This window comes from Rissa tridactyla, chromosome 2, assembly GCF_028500815.1.
Source record: "Rissa tridactyla isolate bRisTri1 chromosome 2, bRisTri1.patW.cur.20221130, whole genome shotgun sequence".
NCBI lineage: Eukaryota > Metazoa > Chordata > Aves > Charadriiformes > Laridae > Rissa > Rissa tridactyla.
In genome coordinates this window covers 148,367,769-148,393,267 of record NC_071467.1, presented here as the reverse complement: position 1 = coordinate 148,393,267, position 25,499 = coordinate 148,367,769, and the positions used below count along the sequence as shown (strand labels likewise).

The window sequence follows — 25,499 nt, the reverse complement described above, 5'->3', positions numbered from 1 at the left end:
CTTAGAAGCACAATCCTAGCTAAACTGTCACAGTAACAGCCTCACCTGTACGTATGTATCTACGTACAACCCCCACAGCTGCAGTCTCCGAATTGGTGGCAGACACTTCCTCAAGAACGCAGGTAGACCAATGCTGAGAAACAAAACTGAGAGCTCACGAGTGCATATTTTTGGTCCTAAAACTCCCTCATGCAAAGCTTTTCCATACTCTGCACTTCATTCATTTCAATAGTTCAAGAAAATATCAGATGATATGAAGCATCAAGAGATGTATCACCAAGAATATTTCAGAATATGTTACAATGCTTTCATCAGCGTGTTTTGTACAGACTACTTCATATGCATGAAATTAAAAATGCTTCCCTGTGTCCCACAAACGCTTTAATTTACAATGGAAATACAGTACACCAAAGCATCCTTCTGCTTTTGCAGTGCTGGGCCCTAAAATATTGGCCATAGTTTAGCAAGGTCTTTATGTCTCTCATTAACAAGACCTTAATGAAAGATAACCTGTATAATGAGCTAAAGATCAACAAAATTAGATACAAATTCCTGTTTGTTTTTGTTGCCTGGGGGTTTTTAGGAGAGGCTGAGGGCTTCTTAAGCTAATTATTAACAGAAGTTGTACACCAAGAAAACCATATTTTATCTTAGGAGCTTTCTGAGAGTATGGCTTCATTTATATGAATCTTCTACATAAACAAACAGATTAAATGTATTTTTCATCTGATAGACGTGCATCTCTCATAACATCCTCCTTAGGAAACTGAGGAAGCGTGGACTAGACGAGGGGACAGTGAGGTGGACTGAGAGCTGGCTGTGTGACAGGACTCAGAGGGTTGTGATTAATGGAGCAGGGTCAAGTTGGAGGCCTGTAACCAGTGGTGTCCCCCAGGGGTCAATACTTGGACCAGTATTGTTTAACGTATTCATCAACGACCTGGACGAGGGGACAGAGTGTATCCTCAGCAAGTTCGCTGTGATACCAAACTGGGTGGGGTGGCTGACACCCCAGAGGGCCGTACTGCCATCGAGCGTCACCCAGACAGGCTGGAGAGCTGGGCAGAGAAGAACCTAATGAGGTTCAACAAGGACAAGTGTAGGGTCCTGCACCTGGGGAGGAAGAATGTCAGGCACCAGTATAGGTTAGGGGTGGACCTGCTGGAAAGCAGCTCTGAAGAAAAGGATCTGGGGGTCTTGGCAGACAGTAAATTATCCATGAGCAAGCAATGTGCCCTTGTCGCCAAGAAGGGCAATGGAATTCTGGGCTGCATAGGGAAGAGTGTGGCCAGCAGGCCAAGGGAGGCCATTCTCCCCCTCTATTCTGCACCAGTGAGGCCACAACTGGAATATTGTGTCCAGTTCTGGGCTCCCTGGTTCAAGAGAGACAGGGAACTACTGGAGAGAGTCCAGTGTAGGGCAACAAAGATGATTGAGGGACTGGAGCATCTCCCTTATGAGGAAAGGCTGAGAGAGCTGGGACTCTTTAGCCTGGAGAAGAGAGGGCTGAGGGGAGACCTTATTAATGTTTACAAGTGTCTAAAGGGTGGGTTTAAGGAGGATGGAGCCAGACTCTTTTCAGTGGTTCCCAGTAACAGGACAAGGGGCAACGGGCACAAGCTGGAACATAGGAAGTTCCGAACAAATATGAGAAAGAACTTGTTACGGTGAGGGTGACCGTGCACTGGAACAGGCTGCCCAGGGAGGTTGTGGAGTCCCCTTCTCTGGAGACTTTCAAGACCTACCTGGATGCAGTCCTGAGTAATGTGCTCTAGGCAATCCTGTTTTGGCAGGGGAGATGGACTAGATGATCTCTAGAGGTCCCTTCCAACCCTGAAATTACGTGATTCCGTGATTTAATGTCAAATCTTTCAAAAACAATACGAGCACATATTTCAAAGCAAAAGAAATAGATTTTTTTTTTCTTTTCTGTGATAGAATCATATGACAACTCAAACAAAATGAAAAAGGGATAGCTATCATCTTTTTTTACCTATTTCTTTAAAACAGATCAAATAAAACAGAAAACCATTATTTTTATGCTAAATCTCACAAACAGGCTTAATAAGCTAAGAAGTGTGGGGGGTTGTGTGTGTTTGTTTTTTAGAAGTAGCTCATTCCAATGAAAATATCATCTTCCTTTTATTCTGTAAATTCAGAAGACCTATGGTCACCTATTTAAGAACTGGGCAATACGGGAAAGCCAACTACAGATACACTGATGCACAGCCAAATTCTCCTTGCAAATAACAGAACTAGAGTTAAGGTTTTTTTTATACATAAAAGTTTAGCTGAGTTTTAATAAAAGTTAGGTCAAGTTTGTATATATGTGCGTGTACATACATATAAAGGCATGAGATCAGAGCTGGTATACACTGAACAAGAACTGCTGCTACAAAATTGATTGAAAAAGGTGAAAACACATGAAACCTACAAAACTTACCTTAAAACAGCTTCATCCAAAAATTAATTCAAAGTTAGGGCACTTTATGAAAACACAACTGAAGTACAGCAGCAGCCAAGAAACAAAGTGGTTTATGAATTTGTCCAAGTTTTTGCATATATTTCTAACAATTTTTATTGTATATGTCAAGAAGCACTAGCAAATTTCTTCAGCCAAGGTTAAAAGCAAAAAAAAGTAGTTTGTGCACTAACTTCTATTAGCTTTGTATACAAGCTACTGTACTTGCATACAGCATATTCAGGTTCTTTTTGGATCTAGTTTACTTAGAAGTCAGGCCCAAAAGGTGCCTAGAATAAGTACTTAAATCAAAACTGTGTTTAGGAATCTATGCGAATGTGACTAGTTTTCCAGATACATGGGGCATCCAGAATTCCCGCTAAAGCCAAAGAAGTTGCAGAGCTTAATACATTTTAAGCAAAACCACAGACGTGATAAAAGGTATTCCTTTCAGCATTCACGTGCTGATGCCAGCCCTAACTGTGTGTATGAGGTATATTCCTTTCCATTTCCAGTTTTCATATGAACGGTCCTGAGACAAAAAGGAAAACTGAACCAGATCTGAGATTTAAAGGCAGATCACAGTTAACCATTTTGTTGTGGATACAAGCGTAACTAAGGTAATAGAAATTCCACAGTCTCTTGGATTAAACTCAAGTTTCCCCCACAAGAAAAAGTGCATGTGCTTTGGATGGGAAATAATTTCCAACATTTTATAAGATTCCTTTTTAGGCATCACTTCCCTCTTAAACAAAAATCACAGCTGAAAACTGCCTTGTCTCACATTTAATAGACAAATAAAAATATATTTAAAACCATGCACCATAAAAAGTTTTATAGTCAAAAGAAAAAAGCCACATTAGAAGCTCTGGAAAAAAATAAGGTACTTAAGAATACATGGTAAGTTGTTTAGGTTCCAAGTACCATAAAATATTACTAAGTTCACAATCATTCGTGTATTTTAAAGCAGGCTGTTGCAGAATTCCTTAGGAAGACAGAAAAACTAAGGACTCCACCTGCTTCCACTCACAGTCCCTCTCCCCCCAGTCCCACATTCAGTCTCATGCACTGCCAGAAAAATACACTTCATGTGTGTCTGTATGATTTTAAAATGTGAGAGATATAAGATATTCAGGGGAGAGAGGATTTTAAAAAGTGTCATTGGACTCTCACGAGGTGAAAAAAGGAGCTATCTTTTAAAGTAACAGCAGTTTATTGATAGGAAAATAAACTTTTCTGCTAGATGTAATTTTAAATGCACCGATTTAAAATTAACACTTAGATAAAGCACATTTACAAGCACATTGTTTGTACAGTACATAGAGAAAATAAGGAAAATTCATGAGACTATGTTCAAGGTGGTACAGTCTCTAAACTATTTTGGATCTGCTGCTTCATTTCCAGATTTGAGTAAGGAATGTTACTCTTCACCTTCGCATATGAGCAGGCAGAAATCTCTGAACTTCTAAACATGCTGGTATAGTGTCCAGATAATAAAAGAAAGCTCAAGAATGGTGAAGTTTTCTACCAAAGACCTTCAAAACTCCAAATTACACAAGAATTAGCCTCACAGCCGGTGTCCAGTGGGTTGTCTTCTCCTTTATTTACTTTGCTTATATGAGTAACCTGACTAATAAACACCTTTCCTCACCTCTGGTACTACCTTAACAGTCAAATGTCATAGGCATTATTTCTCACCTTTAGGAAAAGCAACAGAAGTAGAATAGTTATAAATCCTTTTTATCCAGAAATGGCTACAACTTTTTAAAATTACTTTAAGATTCAAAGATGCATTTATTTTTACAGAAAAAAATAATTTAAGATGTCCTGTAAATCTGTCATTCATTTAATTTAGGTGTGTCCTGAGGTCTCCTATAATAAAGTAATGAACCCAAGTCAATGACAGAATACTTTCTTAGGCGATTATTAAAAGAGCAGAAGATCTTAAATCTGGTCTTCTCTCTTGTTATAAATGTCCTTACTGAGTTCATTACCAAGCTTACTTCAGGCAATTAAGAAAAAGAAGAGTCAGCATTGGCACAGAGTGAAAGTTGCATGTGGTGAAGCACATCCTCGAGCCCTTCCACACTTCTCAATTGCATTGGGCTTACCCTGGCAATCTTCTACTACACACGCTTCCTTTAAACCCTATCAAATACTAGTAAAATAAGGTAAAACTAGACATTTACAAAAAAAAAAAATCTAGCAGTTAGTCTTATGACTGTCGCATGTTGTTAGCTGCCAGTTTTTATGCCTTTTGCTCATAGTTACTCTACTGGGGACATCCCTTAGTGCAGCTACAGCACGCACTCAGGCAATACTGAGCATCTGACAAGCTGTTCTGCCAAGAGGATGCTAAATTTTGAGCAATAAACAGCCAATACAGGAACACCATTACCAAATTCTTGTCATGTGGTTCCAAGTAGCTTTACTCCTCTGCTTCTTCCAATGCTCTTTTTGTTTTCAGAGCAACTATTTCCAGGTGTGCCAGGTGAGAACACTACAGACCTTCTGAAAGCTGGTATCACAGAGGTGGCAGATTTCTGGAAAACTCTTGCCTTCAATAGGAACTCACACTTGATTCTGAAAAATTTAAATGTAAAAGAATTTAGGAGGACACCTCAGAAGATGAAAAAAGTCCTAGGCAACATCTTTTATTCAAAAGAGTTACAGTTAACACAAAATGGAAAAAAAATACCAGCATCCTGTGAAATTTAAATAATGTGCTTTCAAGTTTACCACACAGCTGTAAAGAAAAGTCATAAGCTAGGAAGAGTAGAATTTGGCAGTAGGACAAGAGCAGGGAGCCCTCTGCAATGGGGCAAGAGTGCTCTGAGGCGAAGAGCTCTGTGGCCGCCTCCACAGCTATTTGTATCTGCTTTGCTTTCAACCAACAACATTGCCAATTACAGGAGTAGTTTTTGAAACGTGAATATGGGTGCCGCGAAAACTGGACTGAGACCAATAACTCATTTTGCAGACCTCTAGCTAGTTATTCAGATGCTAATGGTCTTCAGCCACTACAGTCAAGACTAAATTTAAACCAGTACCCTAAGAGAGAGTAATACCATTTCTTCACTACCTATCTCATCAGCCATCTAATGTTTCCCAAAGCACTAAACATTTTCAAGTGCAAATATTGCTATACCTTCAACTGTTGCTATGCAACACTAGGTCTTATATTTCCTAGAAAGATGTGAAGGAAATTGGACTCTTGATCCTTAGCTTAACTACTATTACTCACCATCATATCTGCTCTACACAATTTGGATTAATACTCATGGAGGAAACCAGGTTATAGTCTTCAACAATTTACTTTTAGAATCTGGGCTCTGCTCCAATGTATTTCCCCCCTCGTTTAATATTTAATTCTTTTTTGAACATGACCTGCCCTGCAATTTTAAGAGAAACCATCTGAGTTCTTCATTCAGCTCTATTATAGTCATTTTGCTTCAGAATTGCTCCCACAACAGTATCAAGCATGTCTTAGGCATAATTATGTTTTATGGTTATAAAAGTTAGCATTGCTGGAATGCAAGAGGACTAAAAGTACAGTGCACACACAAGGTTCATAACGCAGCCCTTCTCGTATGCGCAGGAGAAAGAATACCACCCCATAAAAAACTTCCCCCCCCCGCCATAACTCCTCATCTTCAGGCATTCTGGGACAAGAAATCACCATATCAATCAGCACAACTTTCAGAAGTAACAGCAGGTTTTTTTTTTTTTTTCCTTCCTAAGGCCAATTATTTGCTCCTCTGTAGACATGCAGACATTTTTAGTAACACTTCTGGATAACCAGCTTTATCAGCCAGATGGTACATTTTTTGGAACAAGAGACATGGACTGTTTGTTTCACTGCAAACTGGGGCAATCCATTTTGATAAGAATTTAATTCACAGTTAATACAGATTGTTGGCATCTGGTTTTATATGAATTGATTGCACAGCGAAATCAGGTCAAGATCAGTTCTGGGTAAGAAACCGACAGATCTAATGGTGAACTCTTGTCAATGCACGTCATCGTGGAATTTGGCTAACCAGAAGTTGTCCATGCCCCAGCAAGACAGAACATGTGTTATGTGTGCCCCCCACCAAAGCATTTAGAAAAAAAATAAAAAAAAAAAAAGGGAGGGAGGTGGCAACACTGGCAAATGCTCTCCCCCATTTCACTTGGGTACACACACCACCAGCAGAGTCCTTTACATTGTGACATACAGCTATGCTGCTTAATACTTGTGCTTCATAGTACCTAAGTTAAGAAGAGCTGAGGCAACAAGAAGTAATTAGAAGACTGATACATTTTCACATGAAATACACATCTTGCTGTTTTTAAAAAAAAAAAAAATTTTCAGTATAGTAGATACTTTTCAATCATACGATAATCTTCTGACCAGGATCATTGAAAGTTCCAAGAATTGCACAATATTTACATCGTATATACAGCAATTTCCAGAGCAATTTTCAGCAAATTGATTCACTTTGTTTCTCTCCAAACTCACACGAGGGCTTTCTTTATCACATTAGGAAGCTTGTAAGTGAAACCATTTTTCAGGAAACATCATTTCAGAATACATACTTAAAGTTCAAGCAACAGATAGATTTTGAGAATGTGAACAAAATTATGACCAGATCTCAAAATGTTTACTTTAAGATTTGGCATGCGTACAGTGCAAGACTACAAAATTGATGTGTATCACAGAAGATGATTTTATCCTTTGCATAATAATACCTTTGATAGAAAATAGAACATGCATCATATTCTATCTTCCGTTTACATTATTTTATAGTACCTGAACTAGATCATTTAAAAGCAGAGTTACGAATCCAATGCAAAACGGACGTTTTCCTGCACATCTCAACTGTTTTCTGACAGAGACTCTGCTAGAGTCACAACCACAATGAGAAGGAACAAAAATGCTTTCCCATCAAGTGAGAAGAAACAGTTCCCATTATGCAGTTTCATCATAGAAAGCTCTTTACTCACTGAAAATTAAGGGAGTCAGGTCCCCAAGTCACAAAATACGCAGACACAACAGCATGTTTATGCTGTTCACTGATTTCGAACAGTGAACCCAACCCAAAGCACTGGGGAAAAAAGTCATGACCCAAGGAAAAGATGACTCAGCATTATTAGAGAAGGAAAGTCAGAGGTTTGTTTTTTTTTTTTACTTGATCTCAGAAATTTCACCTTTCACAGTTCACACGTTCATGTTTTTCTGTAATAATGACAAAGGCAAGGGATTATCACATTTGAAGAACTAAGCCTGCATCTCCCACAATCACAGGATCTGGAGATGAAGCTGTAGATGGCAACACAAGGCAGACAGATAAAAATCTCAATAGCTACCAAAAATCAATCAAAGCATTTCAAGATCCCCTTCACAGCTATTCCCCGCAGCAACCTGCGGGTGATACCGTCCTTTGCGACCACAGAGACTGTTACTGCTTCACACAGTGGCAGGTGGACTTCACCACCACCTCTCCCTCCATGGGTCCCATGCAATGGGCCAGCTCTTCTTCCAAGTTTACAGTAACCAGCAGAAGAACAGGAAGACACCCATCCTTTTTGGTGCATGTGGAAACAGCAGAGGAAATCAGGAGGAAGGGGTGGGGGGAGAAGAAAAAAGAACAAAGTAAAAAAAAAAAAAAATAGAAGCCTGCAATACTTGCTGTTGACTTCATTCAAACAACACAAGGTCAAAAAACCACCAAAACTCCTGCAGACTGTGTCCAAGTCATCAATTCCACTAAAACTGGTTTTGGCTGATGCAGCTATTCAATTTCAGAAGACGTATATGGACAAAGCAAGCCTAGAAAATTCCATGTTTCTCTCTAGTGATTCGCACTTTCCTCTTTCTTTTTTTTTTTTTTTTCAATGCAGAAGTAGGAATTTTTGTATAGTTTAAGGTGTAACTTATTGCACAGAGGGCTCCATTCCGAAATTTTTTTTTAATGAAACACAAATATAATCTTTTGAAAGAAAACCAGCAAAAATTGAAAGTGGCATTGCAAAATTGTGTCTGCCTGAAACAGCACTGAGAGAAAAAGTGGTTTAAGTCACTGTTAATTACCAATTACCAAACTTAAGTACTGTATGACCATAGGCAACATAACCTAAACCTGAATTTTTGTACCTGCACTCCACAGCTGAGGAAGCAGTGCTGTTTTTACATGAGCGCTATAAGGACAGGAGTTTAGAGCTCCCGCCAGGCACCCAGGACACAGAACACACCACCCAACACATCAGAAGGAGGGGAGAGGGGTCACCCTGACACTCTGCCTCACTTCATACTGGTTTTGCTTTGAAGCAAGTTACTCTGTACTGCACTTTGATGAACACTGCAATGGATGTACACTTCATTGCTAACGTGAAGTTTAGCCAGCTAACATGACATTTCAGACAAAATTTATTACTTCCCACATTTGTTAGTTTTACAGTAAAATAGCAGCAAGTTATTGTTAATAACTTCTGGCATCTGATAAAAGTACAACAATTTGTAACCCTCCAAAATCTTCTAAAATATATAAATATATTATAACAGCAGCAAATAACCTCATCAAAAATGAAAAACAATGTACAGCTCTGACAACATAAATCTACAAGTTAAAACTGCAGAAGAGACGGATGGGGGGTTACATTTCATTTCAGTAAGCCTCCTGGCAATCTTTCAGCAGCTGCAAAAGGACAAGGCCCACTTTATTCCATCTATTTTAGCATTCTCTGAATACCACAGAAGGCCTCTAATGATTTGTGCAACTGGTAATTATTCCATCTTTCTGGTTGGCCTGGAAAATGCCTCCAAAGAGTGCCATACCCTTCTGTGGGACGCAGCACTAAATCCGTCCTCAAAGTCAAGACCTCAGCAAAACAGCTCTAAAATCTCATAGAGGTTAAGGCCAGGAGGACTATTCGATCATCTAGTCCCATCACCTGCATTTCACAAAACATTACATTTCTCCTTCAATCCCATTTCAAGCCCAATGACTCTTTAAGACATGTCAGAAAATGTTTGTTCTACAGGTGAAATACCTGTATTACAAAGACGGCACTGATGCTGTAACATGATGGAGAACTGACAGGCTATGACCAAAATCCCAGCACCCAGCTGAGACACCACCAGTCTGCAGGAGAGAAGCAAATTCACTTTAAAGTCCAAATCTTATGACTATGTGAGTAAGAAATGTCGCATCTTCCCAAAAAATAGGGCACTCTGTACAACCTCCAAGCTGTGACTGCCCCCCAGAGCATCCCCTCTGCTGCTGAGAACTTCTGTGGCTTCTGAGAAGGGCAAAAAAACCCAGAGAGAAACCCAACCCAAATATATTTGGCCAACAGCATCTCAGTTGCATTAAATCCTGACTTGGGCAGCTGAATCCACATGTGTAAGATCTGCTCACAGGCCCTGAGCGCAGAGCTGAGGGGGATTTAAGCACATTTGCGGAAACACAAGCAGTTCTGTTCTCTCCATGGCCCATCGGAGAACAGGAGGATACAGAGGCTCAGATCGCAGCCCACAGAGCAACTTGCTGGCCATGAAAGTAAGGTCATGGTACTGAGCTCGCGGAGCTCTGATTAGCAGCACTTGCAAGAAAATACCACAGATGGTAAATTCAGAAACAAATGCTGATAAACAGGTTTAAAAGAGTGCATCTCTGATATTTTTATATTTATATTTTTTATTTTTATGAAACCCAGTGGAAAACTGCAAGGGAGAATCTGTATTAAGAAAAAAATAACAACTAAATAAATAAGTCAGGGATACCTGTGAAAGAACTTCTATGGACTCACCTAAGCGTTCATTGTGATTTAAAACATAAAATCTAAAAAGCTGAACAACTCTAAACTAAAATGTATGATTCTTCAAGGATTATATAACAATTATTTCCCTGATATTTAATATAGTCCTTTGAAAAAGGGGCTTTAAAAAAAAGAAAAAGGCAAAGTAAACACGCAGTGCATACAGCTCTACTTCAGGAAGCTAAACGGCAATCAGTCCACTGATTTTCTTAATGAGAATAAACATTCTCTTTCGTTCAGACTGTGTTCTCATTTATCTCAGGCTTCACATAGTATTACAGTGGCAACCATCACTTCTGCTGGATGAAAGCAAGACAGGATATTACCGCTGGCAGTGTAAAAGATAAAAATAATAATAATAAAAAACCCAACAAGAAACCTTTCAGTCTCTACCGTTTGTTTTTTTTCTTTGTTTCTTTTCCTCTTTGTTTCCTGCCTTATGTGCTGTTCAAATCCCTCTGAACATCCTGCCCTCTCCATTTGCTTTCCTTCAATTGACAAGGCAATTTAGCCCAATTTGACCAATAGTCTACATAGGCTCTTCTTCTCACTACTTATTCACTCTTCTCATTTACTGGTGCTCTTGGACAGAAACCAAACATGCCAACATACTGTTTTCTCTTAATACTGTTCCTTCTCTCAGTCTTTGCCAATTCCACCAGCACAGTGAACAGGTGGTGTTATGACTACAGAGCACTTTATTATTTGCTATATTATAGCAAAGAATAATACCATGAAGCGTTCTTGCCATCACATCCATATTCACAGCTCCCTTCCCTGTGTACCTCCCTCATTCTTCTTTCCAAATTGCAGCTGGAAGAAGGCAGAAAGGTAACAGCTTTGTATTTCAAAGAGAAATGAGCGTACCCAGCACACTCCTAGGATCAACATCATAAATTGGCTGGGAAAGGACAGGCAGATACTAGCACGAACCTGCATTTCTTATGTGCCCTTAGGTTCGGGCAAGCAGAAGCAGCCTGTTTTGTGCCAGGATGCTCATATGTTGTAACAGGAGCAGCGAGCAAGTCTCTTTTCTCCCTTCCTGCCTCTCTGGACAGTGTTGGAAGCGCCTCGTGGCTTCTGACCATGAAAAGATGAGAGGTTCAGAAACACCTGCCATGTCTGCCCTGCAGCCTAAAGCTGAATGTCGTCAAAGTCTGATGGGTCAGTGCCGCCATCACGTGCTGCTGGGTGGTACCATTCCAATGCCACCACCACGCAGCAGGGACCAACACATAGCAGCAGGTGCCACTGGGGTAACCTCCAATCAGGGAAACCCCAACATCTCCACCCACCACCAAAGACAGCTTAACAGTGCCCCAGCTGCCCCCTTAAACAGAAGGGCATCATTCTCCAAAATACCTTCACCCAGGGGACACGCTCCCTTCTCCTCCCCATTTCTGTATATAATACCTTATACCCTCATCTTGTGGGTTCGAACTGCTCTAACAGTTAAAGAAATATATTAATGCAGATCGGGGAGGGTAGAAAATACAAAAAAAAAAACCAAAACCAAACCCCAATACACACTGCCTGTTGAGAAGAAGGAACAGAAGATAATCCTACCCATCTCTGAGGGGATGCAAAGGGACACTCAGTTGTGAGCTTTTGGAGGCCAACTCCTTTTTGGATAGACTTCTGACTTTACAAGGTCTTTGAAAGGAAAGTTAAGTATTTGCTATAATATTTTAAGAACACTTCAACAACATAAAAGGTCTTCATATTGTAATCCAGATTTTTCTCTTGCACTTTTCAACTAGTTTTAAATAAAATTGCTTTGAATTGTGTGTTGTAGTTTATCAACAGTATTTCTGAGGCTAACAAAAATTCCCTTTCCTGCCAACGTCCAAAAAAGTCTAAATGCCTGTTCTCAGAACAAAAATGGTACAAGATAAGCATATACGAACTAGATTATAAAAAAGAAAAAAAACCAACCACCATACACAGCCACTCTGTCATTCCCAACCAAGTATAGCTAATTTGTGGCAGTTAGCACATTGCACATAGCACAATTCACCCGGCCATCCGCTGAGCTGCCAAAGAAATTCTGGGTGGCGGTTTGCGTCGGAGCTTATCAGCGGCGCTGACAAGGGATGCCGGTGGATCAGCAAACACCTTCTAAAACATGCAGCAGTTTGGCTGCTGTTTCTACCTGTCAGCCACTTTTCAGCGAGCTGTTATCAGGAGAGAGAACACTTAATCACAGCTCTCCAACAGCTAATATTAAAGGAGAGGGCAGGATGACTTCTGGCAAATTAAAGTCAGCTGATATTATCACCCTTTCCCTCATGGCCACACTGTTCCCCAGACCAGCGTGGGATAATTTTAATCCAATGCTGTAAGACAACCACAGTTTTTGTTTTCTCCCATTTCAGTTGCCTTTTGCGTGAAAGGCTGGGGCTTGGCCAAGAATGAGCTTGTGGAATTTTGGTTTGCTAATGCAGGATCTGATTCCCCAATCCATAATTTAACTTACACTGAATACTTACTACAAAGGTATCCTTATTAGAGAGATAAAATTTCTGTGAAGCACCACTTTCTGAAAACCTTCACCATATTATTTACTTAGCAGCTAATGATTGCTCTTGGAGGCATCAAAGACCCCTTTACACAGAAAGATCTTAAATGTAATGTGTGTCACAAAGAAATTACAGTGAGAGACGTGGTCCTTCAGGGGCCGTGGTTCTCAGACATACTGCTTTTACTGATGCTTTTTAAAAGATTTTTTTTTCAAAAGGTTTCAGTTTTATCCTTTTAAAGGAGAAGAACAACCCCACACCTCTAAACGTGACCTAGAACTCATTTTCCTTCAAGAACTTCACAGAAATTTATGACTGCAAAAATGCCTGTGAATTTCTGGCTTTTTCCTTCCTTCACTACTGCTATCTCAAGACTGTAAGCCTGATCTTCCCTTCAAACCCAATTTTTCCACTAATATTTTCAAGAAATTACTGCATCAACAGCCTGACAAAGGCACCCTTGAGAGGTGTGAACGACTACAGACAGGGAGCTGGGTTCAAACTCTTTGATAAATTGGTCTGAGCAAGAAGACTCCAAGAGATGCACAGAATTGCAAAATTAATTTTCTTCTTGAATCCATTAGCAGATCTGAATAAATTAGTTTTGACAAACAGCACATTCTCACTGACCACAAAAAAAAATATGACAACATTGAAATGCAATCTGAAGGCAGTCCCGGAGCTGTATGGAAATAAAATACCTTCTTACAGCAATGTTGACACCGGCACACTGGATTGACAGAAAACTAGAAGTAAATTTTCAAATCACAGCATCCACACGCTCTGAATTTGGTAGCTTCACTGCTCAGCATAAGCGCTGTCACTGTGTGCCAAGGATGTGACTATAGGGTGAGCGTCCACGTCTGGAAAGCCGGACTGTGCCAGCGTCACAGCTCCTGTCCAGGACTGATCCCTTCATCCCACAGCAGCGTTACGGGGCTCAGCTGCCCTTGTACCCTACAGTCCTCCCACAGCCAATGGCAGTTTGCTTTGATTTGTTAGCAGTGAAGCCAAAAGAGATAGAGAAAGCTGTTCTATCCTGGCAGAAGCCAAACTTTTCTGATTATCTCGTCCTCAACAAAACCCAACATGTATTTGTGACACAACGGAGCAAGGACAGCGCTGCAGCTGTGATGATTAACCTGGACAGCTGTAACTCTTCTGCTTACTATGAAGAACCAAAGAATTGCCAGGACAAGCAGCACAGCAGATCAACAGGTAAAAGCACCCCAAAGAGGAGCAAGATTAATTTTAAATAAGACTAGATATTTAAACAAATGTAATATTGAAACAAGAAAACAGACCATAGGTAAAACTGGATATAAGTTAACATATACATATATAAACTCATGCCACACTGTGCCTCAACACTGCACCCAGAGGTCTTCAATTTTTATTGATTTTGTTTGGCAGCTATGTCACATCGACAGCAACTCACACAAACTCAGCAACCCTCCAAGATGGCATTTCACCAAAATAAAAAGAAAGCACTGTTTAACCAGAGCTTAAAGCATTCCCTTTGACACAAAATGAGGTATGTCACTCTGGCACAGGCCACAGCGGGAACCAGCTCGGGGTTCAGCTGGAAGATGAAGGCACTGAAATTCGGGTCTATACACCCAGGTCCCAACACAGGTGCAGGGAGGGGTCAGCTCCAGACTACCACCCATGCAGCGACATTGCTCTTGTGCAAGCCCATAGCTAACAGGGGTGGGAGGAAAAGGAGGCATCGACTTGTTCTTTTGGCTGCCAAAGGCAAGAGCCATGCAGAGCGTGAAGGATTCTCATGCATGCAATTCCTTCCCATCATTAAGGGATCCTGAGCACGTATCATCTGTCCTCATGGAGCGTGCTATGGACTACCCAGTGCTCTGGGACAGGGACTCCCCTTTCCCCCTGGCCTCTGCATTAGGATGTACAGACCCTCCTACGACAAGAGACGGAACAGGGAGGCCCCTTGTCCCAGGCAGTGCCCCAGTGGCCACAACCCGGGAACGGAGCAGTTACTGATGCTGAAGGACGGACCTTCAGTAAGCATCAAGGGAGACCCTCTAGACCAGCTCTACACAAACCTTCCCGAGCTGAGAAACTGCGGTTCAAGTTCTGTTGCGAGCAGGGCAGAGAAGAGATTTGAAATTGGATCTTTTCCCTCTAATATTTTACTTACCAAGCTAAGGACACTCTCTGATTTTCTGTCTGCGGGTCACTGAAACATAATGACATGCATTAAAAGGAATTATTTTTAAAGCACATCAATACAATAGCCGTGGAACAGTATCACCGGTGCTTCAGAAGAAAAACCCACACCAATATTCACATCTTTTATTCATATATTTTAGTGAGACTAAAAGCTCACATACTTTAAGATTCACATAAGATATAATGTTGGATGTGCATGAGGATGAAGACTGCGAGAGTCCTTACTGTTCTCAGGTTCCTGCATGCAATGAAAAAGATTGATGGGCTCTGGAAGAAGCCTCCCTATGCACACACCACTGTATTTCAGGTTTGTTTGTTGGGTTGTGTGGGTTGTTTTTTTTCCCTCCCCGCCCCCCCCACCCCCCTCCACGTCTACTGGTCTAGATCATTTGGCTAACGAGACAGAAGAGAGAGTTATCAGGTTGGACAGTTGTATTCCTTTCCTTGCAGACAGTTTTAAAGCTGTTTGCCATGACTATCAAAGTTTGTTTTTTTTTTTTTAAACTTTGTTACATCCACCCAGGAGACAGAACAACACTAAAAAAATTACTAACATAACAGCGGTAGAGAGGGAGGAGAGCTCATTTAGACCAAACTGCACATTCACCGATCATGCAAAAGATTTTTGTTTGGCTTTTCTCATATTTGCATGGCAAGTGCTGGGCATAAAACTCATCCCGAGGGACCACACAGAGCATCCCTCTGCTTTCTGCCTCAGCCAGCAGCACAAACCAGCACTGCGCTGCAGAAAGGAGGCTCCCACCTGGGAGACTCCACGTGATGCTAATGGTCTTCCTGTTCATGATAATTTTCCTGCTTTTTAGGACATAAGGAGGTAGCAACTGTGCGGTTATCAAAATAATTTGTCTTCAGATTTCTCATCCTTTTTTAAACATAGGATGGACCTAAGACTGAAGTACTTAGTAATTTCCTACTATAAATGAGGATGCGTCTGAGCTAGCTACTATATTTTTCAGCTGTATTTGAGAGTTTCCTACTACATACTATCGAAAAGGCTGCTAGCTCTAGATGAAGAGGCTAGAATAACTCCAGAGAGCATTTCTTCTGTCTGAGGAAGGGTTCAATGTGATTTTGAGTGAACAGTTAGTCACCTATAACAATGTTTTTAATAGTGTGCTGGGCCACTCGGCTCCAAGCCACATGCAAGAGGTATGCACAGCCCCTCGGCATTTCAATTCTCAGCCATAGATTACGGCTGATTTCTGTGGCGCGCATGCAAGCAGTGCTGAGTTTTACTTAATCTGTTGCAGCTAATGAATCTTATGAAGCTGATTCAATGACTCGGGGATTCCCAGAGAGAATGAATCCTGAATAAAGTCATACAGCTACAATTCACCTAGGTAAAACACATAGAAGAGTGACAGGCAGAAACAAGCTGCTAACAACTTTGGATTTGGTTGCTTGTTGGTGGTTTTTTTTGTTTGGTTGGTTGGTTGGGTTTTTTGCCATCATCTGAAGTACTATTAAAAGATGGAGAGCTGCCATTATTTATTAATTGGGTTGTTAATTTAAGAATCTTGCTAGACTGCACCCATAAGAGCAAATGTTTGTGCATAAACATAGCACTGTAAATACCGAGTTTTGTTTTGAATTAGGTTCTTGCAATGCTAATCCACGATTTCCACTTTAGGATTAAATCCTTCCTACGCGGAACCCCTTGTTAGGAACACTCACAAACTGCACCTAAAATGCTCATAAATACCTATTAGGAGACAGCACTTTTCTGAAAAGGCACATAAAAGCTGTGCTCCAGGAATAATACTAATTTCTTGTGAGCCTGCAGATGGAATTGAAGTTACCGATTTTGACCTCTGGTGATGGCTATCGTGCACGACAGCATTAGCAGAGGTATTCACAGCTAGAGCACTCCACCAAGACAAACGGTTCCCAGTGCAGTGCTTCCCCTGTTCTCACAATGCACATTTCTCACCCTGTCTGCCAGAATCCAGATTTGTTTTAGTTACAAGACCATCTGCTTTTTGAAAGGCTTTTTTTTTTTTTTTTTGGATGACAGATGGATGAGGTTCAAATTCTTGTTGTAACCAGCAATGAATTTTTACAATTCATTGTCTCTGCTGCTTACTGTCTTGCTTTAATTACTTGAAAAGAAGAACTCTCATGGGGGGGGGAGAAAGAGTTTTCCAAATGCATAAAGATTTTAAAACCAAAATAAGCATATAAAATACATTTCTGATGCTTTAACTACAAATAGTCTAGCTCCAGGTTTGTAACCTACTTCTGTAATCCTGTATTGGCTCAGGTTTCTCTTTCATGTCCCAGAATAAAGGGATGTGGAAGCAGAGAGAGTACTTTAAGGGGCTATCTACAGTGTTATAAGCGCCATATTCCCCCCCCCCCAGAGTCTCACAATATCATCTGGCTCTTTCAAAGTCTTAGTTCTTGAAGTCTGGTGTTTGCAGAAGAGCCACGCTTACTTTTAAAAAGCTCATGAAAAACACAATAGACTTCCAGCCCTTAATATTTAAGAAATAAAAACTTTAAAAAGTTGGTAGACAGATTTATGGGTTTTGCTTAAATTCTTTCATATTTCAAAAAACCTCGCTATTTTCATTTCATATCTAATACCCTTTTTGGAGTGACAAGCTTGGAATAAGAAATAAACTTCCATGATACCACTAAAAATATAGCAAAAGAGTCCCCATTAATACCGCACTGCCAAGCTGGCAAACCTCGACCCACAAGCCACAAATTATACATCTACTAGCCACGAGTGCCCCGCTACATACCTCAGGAGGAGGGAGGCATCGGGAAGTGCGTCAAGAGAATAGCGGGATGTGGGGGCCCCATCACTGGCCACGGCTGTATCAGGTTTGCACCCTGGCTCCAAACCAATGCCGCTACGTTGCCTTCAGCCTCAGCGCTGCTCTACTTACTGCCCCACGGTCAGGGACTGGGACTAACCACTAGCCCCTGCCCCACCACGGCTCCCCGGCCAGTCATGCATGCAGCCCCAAAACGCAAGGCGTGCTCAGGTTGGGGAGAGTTTCAGGCAGCTAAAAAGCCCCACATTGGCTATTCTACTGCAACAGGAGACTTAAGTTGTGTGTGAATAGGGAACGGAGGGGAAGGGAGCCAAAGAAGAAATAATTGAGCAAAACGCTAAACAATCCTCTAGTTTACATCCCTAGGTTATGCCGCAGACTTGTTCCATCTGTAAAAATATTTCACAGTGAACTACATGCCATGTTTATATTAATTTCTTAACAATAAATAAAGTGCTGCCCGTACAGCTGCAGGCACCAGCCTCACCGTGTGCCTCCCGTGCCCCGATACACGGCACGCCAGCCTCGCAAACACGCGCTGCTGAGAAGGGGCACATCCCCATCTCAAACCAGGCACAAACACTACAGAAGAATCGAGCCCAGTCCAACAACATTTGGAATCTCTGTCCTCTATTATTCATTCACTATGGAGCCTTTGTAGGCTTCAGCCTTGGTTTCAATGAAGCGACTGTTTCAAGAGGAGAAAAGAGATGGAGGAAAGGAGAAATTCTAAGGAGCAGGGGGGAAGCCCAACAGCAGAAACAGAAGTGTAATCCAAGAAAAAAAATAAAATTATGTTTTTTGCTCCAGTTGGTGCTTGATTTCCCAGAAAAACCAAAAGCAGATGCTTTAATTTACTGTTCCCATAGTACTGTTCAGTGTGCCTTCATCTATTTCCTGATGTTATTCTCATTTTTCCCTTTCATTTACTAATAAAAGAGATGAGAGATCACAAATAATACAGACAGGAAAAAGTGACAGATAGCCAAGGCATTTTTCATCATGGTAAAAATAATTTTCAAGACAAAGTCCCTACTAACCATGTTCTTCTCTGAGAATGAATATAATCATCTGCTCCTCAAAATCAGTACAGTCTAGATGCTGCCAAGCCTTACAAAACTACCTGGATTGGAGTTTGGGGTTTTTTTGTAAGACTAAAAAAAACCCAAACACTCTAAAACCAAAAAAGCACATTTTATTGACGCACATATTTTCTAGTACAGCAATGATGATTGTTCAATACTCACATCCATTTCTTTGTACTCTGAAGCTATGACCATATTTCACACACTCTTTTTAAACCCTGATTAATTGAACAGAAAAAGATTAGGCCAGAAGGCATCTATGAATTGAAGCCATTTTTCCTAAAGTTATATTAGATCCAAAGTAGCCATGATTATATATCACAGGAGCAATTTATTTAAAATTAAGATAGCAATAAAAGTGGTAGAGAGAAAAGTATTTGAACAGAAACTTCACTGCTGGTACGTTTTCCCCTTAAGTCTTATCATCAAAATTCCAGCACTGAATCTTTTTTTCCCCCTCTTTTGAACGCTGGGATATGCCAAAGGTTAATTTTAAAAGAAAACACCCACAGAGGTTACTGACTGATACCTGCTGCATTTCACAAGGTGCTGTCTGCCTGTGCATCACTCTGCTCCACCACCTGCTCTCCTGTACCTGAGTGGCACCACGAGGGCTGCACTGGTCCTTGCGCCTCACCAAACATTTTAAAGAAAAAAGTTGATAAATAATTTCTCCCCTACAACGCTCAAAGGCAACATAATCTCTAGATACCTCAGCAACGGCCCATTTCATGGCAGAAACTGTAAAGGAACTGCAGCCAACACTCCCAATGATCCATGGTGGTTAAGTGATGCTACTGTCCTCTCCTGCAAGCTGTGGCCAGCAACGGGAAACCTATCAGCAGCTTCCCTGTAGGTCCCTCAGCCCTCCTGATAACCAAAAATTCAGCCCCAGAGGTACGTGAAAGTCTTAGAAGTGAAAAACAACCAAACAGAAAACCCAGAAGGAAGCCAGTGTGCTGACACAAAACTGGCAGGGAACTTTGAGGCAGAGTGAAAAGACTATTATGGATAAACACTCTGCATAGGAGGGTTGGCCACACAGATGGGATATCTCCCATTCCCCTGAAAATGGTGATAGATAACAGGGGGAAGGAAAAAAAAAACAACAAAAAAACACCTCAGCAGAAAAATGCAGAAGCTGGTCCAAGGTTCAAGTGACTGATACATGACATTACCAAAGACCAGATGTCAGTCTGTTTTGGATTGGGGGCCCCATACATGACAAGAGACTCTTACAAATTTCAACCCTGCAGGGACAGCAAACAGCAACTGATCATCAGCTGGTGGATGTTAAGCAAAGAAAACTTCGTCGCAGAAACAGTTAGAAATCTCTGTATCCTGATACAGGGTTCAGCCCCCATGTCCTTATATTAAGGGGATATATTTAAGCTTCAGATTATGTAAAAGTCCAACATATTTTCCTAGTTACACTCCCCACCGCCAAAAATATGTGTCCTTCTGCAGTTCTCACTGGAAGAATTAGCCATTCTCCTCAAGCTCATGAAAAAGCAAAATTCACCCTCTCCCGTTCCAGAGTAAAGTTAACATCCTTCTTGGAAGGAGCAATCAGGTGGTCAGGATCCAAGATAGCTTTGCAGCTAATAAGGAACAAAGATGAAGAAATCAAGTAGTTCCTCAAGATACTACCCCAGTGGAGGACTGGCAATGTTAAAGGACAACATTCCTCTGTTCCACACAGGGTCCTGGAAGTCCTCCTGAATAAAACAAGAGGAAAAAAAGAAGTTAACAGCTCTGCAGCTCTTGTCAAGGTGGTAGGAATCAACACCCAGGTGGGCGAGACCCCTGCTTCTCAGGCTACATGCTGTGGGCAGTTTTTGTCTTAATATGTACCTGCCTTGAAAACAGGTAGAGGATCCTTGCCTAAAGAGTATGATGCTCTGGGGTTCACCATGAGGCATCATGCGATTATTGTGTTAATGTTGCCCTGGTCATGCCGACAGCAAGTGCTGACCCCAGCCTCTCAGAACGACATGTTAGGTGGTCTTCTTATTGGGATTTCAGTGGAAGACATAGCATTTCCACAGCTTGGGGAGGAGGGGGTGGAACTATCATCTCAGAGAGCAGATAAATTTAAGTCTCCAATTAAAATAGACAACCTTGAGGTCTCACCAAAAACGTACTAGGGTAGTGCTGAGGGCTATAGACCTGAGGCTATAGGAAGTGGTAAATTAATCTGCTCCAGCATGGAAAAAATAAGGAGGAACATGAGGCCTCTTTGTCACAGCTGTGTCCAGCAGGTCAGGATCCAGGAGCTTCTAAGAACTACATCTTGGAGCACAGAAGAAAGTAAAAAGGGTCTTGCAGTACTCATTCTTACAGACCATCTGCACCTCTCAGGACCTTGCAGTCTTCAGAAGAATCATTTTGCAGATATTATTAAAAATATACATATATAAATGTCTGCAGAGATAGGGAAATGCTCTCAGTGCCAAGTCTCTTCACTTGCCAGGTCTGAGATGGAATCCAGACTGACCAAGTAAATATGTTTGCATGTATATACACACACACCCCTTTTTACTATTTTTTTTTTAAAAAACAGGGTAGAGCTTAAAAAAAATAATCAGCAAATTGAACATTTGGTCAGGATGCAGTTTCCTCCCATACAATCCAATCACGTCATGAAAATAGCTGCAATACAAGTATCCCATCAAAGGATGGGCAAAATTTACTTTCATCCCAGGAAGGAAGGAAATTAATAAAAAGAAGGGAAGGGCTGGTAGAGAAGTGCCGTACAACTAGGGTGTTCCCTCTCAATTAACATCCAAAGAAAGATGAAAGCAGAAGAGACATGCAGAAACCACAGACCCGCAGACACAAACAAAAGAACAAGGAGAGAAAACAGGCCTGAGAGCAAAACTGGCAAAAGAAAAAAAAAAATAAATCAGTGAAGTAAAAGAATTCTGACTCATTCCAATGACTGAGAGAAAGTGAAAATCATATGTCGGATACATCTGTTTTGCTTACGCATACAGGCACAGGAAAGGCAAGGTGCAAGTGCCTTGTGCGTACTGTCAAGTAAAGCCCATTTCCAAGTTGGGCACCTGCAATACAAACACCCAACCTGAATACATACACAGAGATGAGGACTAAGAAGGAAAACCTGAAGTGAAAAATACCACACAACCCAGGAACATACACACAGTTTCTTTTCCCACAGGAAAAACAATAGCTTTGAAAATAAAAAAAAAAAAAACTTCTGAACATGCAAGTTTGGTAAGTGATGAGCATTTAATGCAACTAGCAATTACACGTGGTGACTATCAATAGCAGTGAGAGTAACAGCAATAAAATAGCAATAAACAGTCACAATATTCCCTTTAACCTCCTCATTTTTACAGGATTCTCCAAGTACAAGCCTGGTAATGGTGCGGGGGAGGGACAGGCATGGTAGTGCCAGGTTCATGAAGCTTGAGTTGCTCAACAGCCTTCACCCCCTGCTCCCCAGCCACTGCAGCAGCTTCTTTTCAGCTCCTAAGAAAAGAAAATCACCTCCCTGAACCAGAGATGGAAGAAAACTCCAGCTCAGCTCTGGGAATCCAGGAAAGTTCAGCCAAAGCTGGGGAACAGCCACATGCTGCAGCTCCACTCCACTACAGGACCATTGCCATTTTGAAATTAAGTTGCCCAAAATGGACCAGTTCCCTTTGATACTATCAAACTGGTTAAAAACAGTTATTGGCATAAACAATGATCAACCTGCAGTGCATGGCAGCCATGGCTGGATGTGAATCAGCTGATCCAAAAAAAAAATAAAAATAAGCTACTGCTGGAAAGGCTCACACATAAAAGCACCATTAAAAAGAAACATAAGGCAAATTCCTACCAAACTAAACCCACCCTATTCTAAATAAATAAAAGAAGTGAACAATCAACTGTGCGAAGAGTTTAAAAGAAAACTCTCTGAAATAGATGTGCTTAAAGCAGATACTAAAGGTTGGAGTGGCACTAACCAGATTTACAGGGAAAGACTGAGACACCACCTTCCCAGACCCCACTTCAAAGCTTTGCTGCCTCCCAGCTTCAGTTACTAGCAAAACCCCAAACGGGAGGTCGCTCGCAAGTATTTAACCTACTTTAAAGAAAAAAGTAGTACCTCAAATTCAAAGAGGGTGGCTTGCACAGACTCAGAGCCTGGCCCTCAGCACAGCAGAAAGGTGAATTTAAACTCAAACTGTCTATAGGCAGCCAGTAATGAATGCAAAGCATGATGAACAGGAACAGCTTCAAGCATTTGAGCTAACAGTGATGGTTCAGTCTCATGAAACCTGGTGACTAATCAAATCTCAAGGCGAGAAGAGCAGCACCTACCCAAAAGGCAAGCGAGAGTGCAATCCCTCCAGGGACACAGAGAGCAACCGTGGTCCTTAACGTGTCTATTACCCAAGCAGGACATGAACAGAAGTTAAAGTGACTGTTACCAGTGTATTGTTGGTGCTCTGCTGATAACAGTTTGCCAACCAGCTTCATATCAATACAGCTTGACAACAATTCGCGTTGCTTCACAGCCACAGCACTCGCCCACCCCTCAGGCACCAGAGTATTTGCAAAGGAGCTGCCCCAACCACCACCACCCCTTCAGCAACAGATCAACAGGACACAGTCAGTGCTATCAAGAGCCAAAGTGGTCCTGTTTAAAAAAAAAAAAATAAAATAACTCATTAGCCCTGACGGTGCAGACAGACCCCTCACTCCATTCCAAGGGAAAACTCAACAGACTGTCCTCCAAATTCACAGGTCTCTAGACAGAAAAGCCTCTCCCTCTCAATTGTCTTCTCCTGAACAAGATGATGGGACAAGATAGGAAACAACTGGTTAACAGCATGACTTTGAAAGATCATTTCCTGAGAATCAGGCTATTTTTCAAAATCAGCAGCATCTTCACCCATTAATTCAGACACTGACAACGGATGTCAATCTCTGCATCAATGAGTTTGGTACTTGCTAGAGCAACTACAGTAGTAGACCTACAGTAGTGGCCTCAGGGAATTTGAAGAATCAAAATGCATTCTTGTCAGAGTCTAAAATAAATCCAAAGGGCATCGGTCCATCAGCAATCTACGATTTTACTAAACCAAAGGTCTGAGGAGCCACCCCAGCATCAGCCTGAGTTATCTAAATAAACCAGGATAATGTCTTCCTAGCTCTGCATGGTGCATTCAGACTCCGGACTGTACAAGAGGATTCAACTGGAATGTTCTTTGTTGTACAAAACCAAAAGGCAATATTTCTTCACTTCAGATACATCACATCTCTCCATCCCACCCACACACAGATAGAGTTAAAGCAAACTATCAGATGCCAATCAGTACTTTAATTGTCCTCCCCCTTAGACATACAGCCCCAATGAATTAATTCCTAGAGATTCACCTTAGACATAAGGGACTTCTTGCCAGGGCTACTAGGATAAGGACCCAGGTCCAGAAGTCCACAATTCTGTCTAACAGCTGATAACCATCCATAAACCCACAACCACCGACACATAAATATCTTGATTTACTCCCAAAGACAATCATAAGCAGCGTTTGCTGTGGCTCAGCAAGACTCCCTGGCAGACATACTGATCTATAGACCGATAAAACCATGAAGAATGGCTCAATTCCAATTCAGGCACTGAAAACAGCCAAATGCCTTTCTTAGAGGGTCAAACAGGAGGTCCCAGCTACCCACCACACCTCAGTTTTGCAAGAGGGAAATGATTCTACCAGAGTACTGCATAGAGAATAATTATTCCAAAACAGGTCGCATCACCTAACGAATTTTAGCAATACATGGAAGATGTAATGGGACTCTCTGTGTGTGAGGGAAATCAACATTGTTCAAGGTGGAGAAGACAATGATTTTCCAGAAACTTATTTTTAAAAGAGAACCTTCCAGAGGCACCTCCTTTAAGCTACCTTCCCCATCCCAATGCTTACCTTTTGTATAAAAAAGGGACAACTCACCATCTTACTGAACATCTCCAGCTCGTACCAATTCAGCCTCTATACCTTCCCCATCCAATACAGAGCCACCCCTCCAGAGGGAACTGCCTCCCAAGCACATCAGAATTTAAAGAAAATGCACATGCAACCATCACTACCCAGCAGAGGATCTTCCAATGCACACAAATCCAGGAGAGCACAAGAAGATGCAGAAGAAGAAAGCAGCCCACGTCACCAGGTTGGTCACAGCTACCGCTGTGTCTGAACACACGCGAGATGTGGGCGACTACCAGGGATGAGGTTTCACACTTACCCAGCTCCCTACAGGGGAGCACCACGCTCCAGCGGGACGGCCGGGCAGCTCTGCCATGAGGCATGCCGGGGCATCGCAGCACGGCAACTGTGGCTTCAGGAAACCTAAAATAGGAAAAAAAAAAGTAAGTAGAGAGTGAACGTGCCAAAGACCCTTTTGAAACCAGCACTTCCAGCCTCCCATGGACAGCTGCGGCATTGCCACAGCTGAAAACACTGCAAACAACGCATCATCAAGGTTGACTGACCAAAACATTGTTTGTTAAAATGTAATTAAAGCCAGAAGTATGAGCAATTTAACAGCTACACACGCCAGAAAATATTGCAATGATCTCAAAACCAAACATTTTTAACCCAGTAGCGACGCTCTGCAG

General features: G+C 41.5%; 1 protein-coding gene across 1 annotated transcript in view; it reads right to left on the bottom strand.

Moving 5' to 3' along the window:
- Window positions 1-25,230, bottom strand: part of KIAA1217 (KIAA1217 ortholog) — a 356,360-nt gene extending 331,130 nt beyond the window's left edge. Inside the window, exon 1 of the mRNA XM_054190034.1 lies at window positions 25,127-25,230. Coding sequence (XP_054046009.1) covers window positions 25,127-25,190 — 64 coding nt within the window. The 5' untranslated portion in view covers window positions 25,191-25,230. The remainder of the gene's footprint in view (window positions 1-25,126) is intronic.
- Window positions 25,231-25,499: the final 269 nt, after the last annotated feature.